At 35.6% G+C, this 7,273-nt stretch overlaps 1 protein-coding gene across 1 annotated transcript in view; it reads left to right on the top strand.

The window, feature by feature from the left end:
- The window catches only part of LOC119581094 (ubiquilin-1-like), a 19,678-nt gene extending 12,961 nt beyond the window's left edge, over positions 1-6,717 (top strand). Inside the window, exons 8-10 of the mRNA XM_037929416.1 lie at positions 1,535-1,783; positions 3,105-3,213; positions 3,339-6,717. Coding sequence (XP_037785344.1) covers positions 1,535-1,783; positions 3,105-3,213; positions 3,339-3,412 — 432 coding nt within the window. The 3' untranslated portion in view covers positions 3,413-6,717. The remainder of the gene's footprint in view (positions 1-1,534; positions 1,784-3,104; positions 3,214-3,338) is intronic.
- The last annotated feature ends 556 nt before the right edge of the window (positions 6,718-7,273 follow it).

Genomic DNA, 7,273 nt, shown 5'->3' with positions numbered 1-7,273 from the left:
TAATGCCAATATCTTGTAAGAAGAGCATGAATATAGAATCATTAGTGGGGAAGGCCCCAACCAAGGTCTTGGCCCTAACAGTAAGTGCTACATGGGAGTATATGGGAATTGGGAAAGGTGTGAGATGATTGAAATCCCAAGAGCTGTTCACTGACTCACCAAACCTTAGCTCGAACTTGAACTATTTTGAACCACTTTTATTGAAAAAAAGAGCCATGTCCATATAAACAAGTGCAATAAAACAATTAACCAGAATGAGGAGAGGAGGAAAATTTTCATTCAAGGAAGTATAACATATTGTCAAGTAGGATATTAGTACAAAGGGAATCCATAGGAAAATGAACTTATCATGTGTTGGCAAATTTTAAACTTTTTCCATGGAATCCATTAAATGCTTAAAATGACTAGCAGAGAAAGATGCCATAAAAGAAGATAAAAGGCTAGCTAGCCCAGAGTCTAATGGACAGGTAACTTAGTTGTACAGAGAAATAATAGGCCTCAAGTGATTGTCCTGCTTATGAATTTTCAGAAAGCCATAGAAGTATGGAATAGTGGGATTTACTGTTCTGAAGCAGTCAGAGAATGAGGATTTTGGCTAGCATCTAAATGTCAAGTTCAATTTTATTCTTCTTTCGTTTGATCAAGGCTATCTTAATCTATGTTTGTAGAGCCTGAATTTACACATCAGTAAATGCATCTCTTATTACCATAGTTCCTGAGCAGTGCTGCCCTGGGAAATGGACAGAGAGACAGAAATGGATATAGACAGAGAGAAAGCAATAATATCTGAATCTACAAGTATAAAAAAAAAGTAAACCATGAGATTTAAACATGAAACATAATATTTGGTAAAAGGGTATTAACGATGGGGTGCAAGTGATATTGGGTTGTTTGTGAGCGATACATTATGAGAATTCTTATTTCCTTATTGCATTTTATGCACATAGAAAAGGGGTGGGAACACCTACGAGGCACATGACTGATTCAGTAAGACAAGGGGTTACAATGGGCAAGCTGGTGTAGTCCTCTATTGGGGATGTGCTTGCCATACTGGAATTTTTATTTTATACTTACTATTTGCATTTGTGTGTCAGAAGTTGTGCCTTGAGGGGCTTGTATGATTGACTCAGGGAGATGAATCAAGAAGTAATATTGCCAAACAGTAACAGCATAGCCTTGAGAGGCTATTCTCATTTGATTCAGCTCAGATTTGATGCCAAAAGTACAGATATACTTAAATGAGTGTCTGTGGACTTTAGGGGTTAATAATGATGATAATTATATATTGTATGTATTATATGATATATAGCATCTACACATTGATGTCCTATTTCATATATGGCATTCACATAATTTCAGGTTGAAAGGACATAACTAGACACTAGTGCCAAATACACATGTAACAGTTTATTGTAAGCTTTTGAAAATGGAATGATGGGCTGATAAGATATCCTACCCATTGGTTTTATTTTTTATACCTAATCAATTTCTGGACGAAAACTAGAGGTACTCACACCCACATTTTCCACTGCAGGCGCTTCAAGCAGTTGCTCAGATTCAGAATGGATTAGAGCAGCTTAGACAAACCTCTCCTGGGCTGTTCAATACCATGGGCCTTAACATGCCTCCCCTCATTGTACCCGGAGCTTCCACCACTCAGACGGCATCGACGACCAGCTCTACCACAACCACCTCCTCCTCATCTGGCAACACCTCTACCACACCATCTATACCTGGTCTTGTACCCGGTACGGATGCCTTTGCTAATTTAATGTCAACCATGGTGAGTACTTTTAAAAGGGCTTCCTTGTGTAGTATTGTCTTAATCTCTAAATATTCTTGATGTTTAATGCTAAAATGTTTATTCTGATTTGCAAAATCTGTTGACTTTCAATTATGCAATTCCTTTTAGTCTGTTATGTACATCGTTTCCAAGGAAGGTGATATTTCCTTATGAATTATCAATACAGAAAAGAAAATTAAAAATAAATGCTTTGCAATGAAACTTGTTTCAATGTGATTGTCAGTTTCATTTGCCATGTGGAATTAAATACCAAAAGGACCATTCTAGAAACTCATTTTAGGAGTTTACTGTTTCTAAATATACAGGGTGTCCACAAAATCTCTTTACAAATTGTAAAATTTGAAAAATTTATTACAAAAGCAGTTTATGCAATATCTAAACCAGATAGATTGGTTTTATTATAATAAGTATTTATTAAAGTTTTTAACTCTATTTAATGGACCTCTATATGGGCACCATTAGTTGCACGAAGGACATCAAGTCGGTACTCTATTTCTTGCCATGTTCGCTGTAGCATAGGTCTTTCAATGGTGGCAATTGCATTACGAATCCTTTGCTTCAAGTCAGCAATATCCCGTACCTTTGTTTGTGTCCACAAAGTCTCTTTACAAATTGTAAAGAGACTTTGTGGACACCCTGTATATTTAGTTTATTATTAATACTTCTGTGTCAGTAATATGGCCCATTCAGCAGTCACCCTACACTATTTGTATTCTTTGGTATATTTTTTGTAAATACTAACCATAATTGTAATGCATTTTGAATGCATTGTGACTAAAATAGACCAGTAATTGACCTATTTTAAAAGAGCAAAAATTTTCATGGAAAACGTTGAACAGTGGAGGAGGATGAATAAGTAATCCCAAATGCCATTTTGTTACACACTATATCTTCTATGTACTTGTTACTTTGTAAACTTCATACCACATGTATAGGCTAACACATATCTTTAGGAAGTCACATGCAAGCCGTATTTCAAGCATACAAAGGCTTTAACATTTGAATTTCCTAATGATCTTTGGTTTACACTCTTATTTCTCTAGTTATCCATCTTTTTCACTCCAGTCCATCCATATATGGTAAATAAAGGTAGATTGGACATATTCTCAATCATATTAATAAAATAAAAATAAAATGGTTTAGGATTTGTCAGAATGAACATATATATAGTCCTCTTAAGTTGCACAGTGAGAAAGTGAAGTAAGAGAGGAAGGAACCAAAACCTGCTGTTGAAATATAAAACTTTTTAAAAGGTGCAGATACTGTGTTAATTCATTCATATTTTTGTACTTCATTGCAGTCACAAGCCCTGACTGGAGGTGGAAGTGGTAACCCAGAGCAACAGTATGCATCACAGCTAGATCAGCTTTCAGCCATGGGATTCATTAACCGTGAAGCAAACCTGCAGGGTATGTATGTGTTTTTTATTATCATATTGAAGTACTTAATTCCACATCTCTCACTGATATACATTAAGGTTAATGTAGTGGGTGCCTGGCACAAAGTAAAACTAATGATTTACTTTTCTTTCCAGCTCTTATTGCCACTTTTGGAGACGTCAACGCTGCAGTAGAGCGGCTGCTGTCCCGACTAGACCCCCAGAGCTAAGGCACTGCCTCTCCCCCTATTCTAGAGCCCAGAAGATTCATGTCCCTCTTTAGTTTCATCCTGATAGTGTTTGAATGTGTGAATGGGTGTTTTTTTTTTTGTGTGTGTGTGTGTGTGTGTGTTTGTGTGTGCATCTGTGCATGTGTGTAATACATGTAACTGGTTGATTTTTTTGTTGTTTCATTTTTGTTTGCTTTACTTTGTATTATATTATCATAATCCTTTTTTCCATATTTTTTGAGTAATTAATCAATGTAGCACTCTCTGTAGCTGATAAGACTTGGGCATCTTAGTTGGTCAGTTTACCTCCTGATATTTCAGGTTTTGTTCTGAATATCTACAGATTATATTGGAAGAAGCCCATGACTTGGTGTATTACACACCATTAAGCATATCAGACTTGTGGGTCTGCATTGTCATGCATTAGGGTTTGCTGCATATAAGTGAGGTCAGAGTACATTTGTAAAGAATATCAGCAAGTTTTATCTTTCTTTGTTGTAGGAGGGTCTGTGTATGTTTTTATATAGTCTGTTATAATCTTGTACATAATCTACACAACAAGTGTCAACAGCTAGGCATGCAGTTGGTTAAGTTTCCAGTGGCAGAGATTTGTGAGTGCTGAATAATAATATATGATTATATTTTGATATGTACTGAATTTAAGGATAGCCAGGTATTGCCTTCATGCATAGAATATGAATAAAAGCCGAGACAGGTGATTTCTATTTTATTGATAAATTTTCATGATTAGACATAGTTTTTCCTTATGGTACTGAATTCAAAAGGTCTGTTGTGATCACTCTTGTGCGTGACACTGGGTAGACCCATAGTTGTTCGGTAGTATCTGCTGCTGTGTGAAACTTGATTAATTTGTTTCCAACTTTTTCTTCACCCAGTATTAATAAAATCTGGTCACCCTGTTTTCTCTCACACAATGATTTCGTATGAATGGCTTTGCAGTTAGATTTTTTTTTTTTCTTTCTTTCTTTCTTTCTTTCTTTCTTTTTCTGTATTTCTTTCTTAACTTTTTTTTTTTTTTATTCATTATTATTTTTTATTTTTTTCAATTTTTAACTTAATGGATGTCAAATTTATTTTTAAAATATGCCAGAAATTAAAGTATTACAGGAAATTGAATATTCTCTTGTTCTTTCATAATGTGCAATTTGGTATGAAATTTCAGAAAGTACTGTAGAAATGGTGATTCATCTGTAAAATTGAAATGGTAGGAGAGGGAAAAGGTGTGATGATGTTATGGTGTTGTATTCACATAGGCATTATTTTTTGCAGAATGTTAAAGAAAAGAGGATAGACTTTGTTGATGTGCCTATCTCTTCTGAATTTCAGTAAATATAAGAGGAAAATTCACGGTGGGAAAAGCCAGTCCAGTAGTTTATTGTAGATTTTATTTTTCCTTGTTGCTCTTCTCTCTCTTACTATGAGACTAGTTAAATGAATAACTTGAGTCATCCAGCTGAGCTCAGATGACGAACATGGGCCCATACAGCTGCCGAGTCGTATTCAAAACTTATGAATGAACCTCCCATGAGTCATATCTTAGCTACCCCAGTGATGTTTAGCTCACAGTTGAGTGTTTATTTTTGTGGCATGTAGACACAGAGGATCTTATCAAAGAATTATGTTTGGAATTTTGATAGATTAAACATAATACAGTAAGCTAGATTTTCTGTGTTTGACTGAATATAGTAGCTACAGAGGGAATACTTTGTGTCAGTGTCTGTGACTGGAGTTTGTGATTACTGAGAAAAGACAGCTGACATCTAAGACTAATTATCAAATGCTTTGTCTTTTTTGGTTTGTAAAGAAGTTGATCTGGCATTGCTTATTTATATACAGTAATCTACAGTGTATAAACTTTACTTACATTGTTAAGCATCTATATCTGTTTGTTTGTTTGTTTTTTATTTTATTAACTTTTTGTGAGTCTTGTTGAAAAAGAAATTTTTCCATGCATATACTTTAGACAAAAGTGAATATTTGTAACTATAACAAATGACATCATGGTATTGTATTCATACGTTGCTACATATGTCGTGTTCATCACAAGCCAATTGTAATTAAAGTCACTGATTCATAGTTATCAGGATGCTTATAAAACTTAAGCTTCCTATTTATAATGAGAACAAACTGGCTTAATAAATGCATATGAATACCAAGATGGTCATTAACTTTTTCAGTTACGTTTACCCCCATTACTTCTGGATTACGTGAGGTGTCTATGTAGAAAATGAGATGCAAGATTGAGGGTGTATTTATGACAAAATTTGCTGGTCTTTATTTTCACAAGAAGGGTTTTTAGATTTGGAACTCTGTGTAGTGTAGAAGAATTGGGTTTTCATCATTGGCAGACTTTGAAGCATTCCTGAAAATTTTCATTCTTTAGCAGTGTTTTTCTTTATAATTGGTAAGTGAATAAAAAAAAAGAATCATTTTGGCAGGTATATGTGATATATTCCTTGCTATAGGGGCATTTAAGAAGGCCTATTCTTTATTTGTTTTTCCCTTTCTTTATTTTTTTATTCCACTCGGTAAAATAGAATATCATAAATCACTTCATTTCTAAACGTGCCCCTCATGTTCATACAAACACTTGTTCATACCACAGTAGGAAAAATAGTTTGACTGGATGTGTGAGTGTAAGCTGGCATTCCATTTGACTAAGCCAGACTTGGCAATTGACTGATGTATGCGCCCTTGATGGCACTCTCTGGCCATGGATCATCAACCAGCCAAGTAAAGCTATGCATTACTGTACCATCTGAGATGTGGTGGGAAACAAGGAGATAATTGAGAACCAATCCATGGGATAAGTGAAAATTTATTGTGAGAAAGTCTTTTTTTCAATTGAAAATTATTAGGAATGTTTATTCTAGATCTTTCTGTTTTTTTCTTTTTCATCAGTTGTTTAGTCAAAAAAATCTTCATACGTCTGATAGTGACATTACATTAATGTTATTAGTGTGTGAAGTTCTTTGAGAAAAGTTGATTCAGGTTGTCTTCATGGCTTCCCACTGCATTTGCGTCTTGACTTGATGATCATCGTTTTGATGAATACATGCATGTTCTGCCACTCTTGACTCTGTGTATGATAACAGCTCTTCATCTCAAGACACTGCTATATAGTTATGTTGTAAGCAGAGAATATGATCTCCAGTACCCCATGTTATGAAATGACTTGCGTTAAAAGATTGTAATGTTGCCGCAAGAACTGTACTGGGTTTTATTGGAATGTACACTTTTTCATTTGAATATTAACAGGCATTATACCATTTGTCTAGGGAGAAGTATTTTTATTAATATCCTTCAATGCATGCAATTCTGCCATATCTACAGGTGTAGAATTTGATATTCATGAGTGAAGTTGTACAAAACCGTTTTCATCAAACATTTGGTGACATTGATGTGTATGCGCCACAAATCTGTCAGATTTTGCTTGGTGCCCAGCCATGTTAGAATCCCCGGTAATGCACAGGCAGATACTCTAGCATGCTCCGCCACCACACCAACCCCGTTTCTCGTGTATTCCAGCCACAGATTATTATCCCCACTTTAAGACCTGCTGTTATGCCCATTGGCAATCTTTTGCTCAAGCCTTCTTACCAATAAATTACATGCTGTAAAACTATCAATCTCCCTTCTTGGTCAGCCCCCATTTCATCAGAAATGTGGTTGTCCCTTCTCCAACCCTTTCTACTATCCACTTCCTAATGTGTGAGAGCCGTGCTGAAAGGATGAAAGGCTGACCTTGTGCCAGTCCTGAATGGCCTGAGGGAGCCGTGAGCACGGTATTCCCATTTTAATTGTTTAGCCTTGCCTCTCAAGGGGACCCTGAGGGGTGGA

Source organism: Penaeus monodon, chromosome 14 (assembly GCF_015228065.2).
Source record: "Penaeus monodon isolate SGIC_2016 chromosome 14, NSTDA_Pmon_1, whole genome shotgun sequence".
In the NCBI taxonomy this organism is placed as follows: Eukaryota; Metazoa; Arthropoda; class Malacostraca; order Decapoda; family Penaeidae; genus Penaeus; species Penaeus monodon.
The sequence above is the reverse complement of the archived record's forward strand: the minus strand, read 5'-3'. Positions and strand labels throughout refer to the sequence as shown.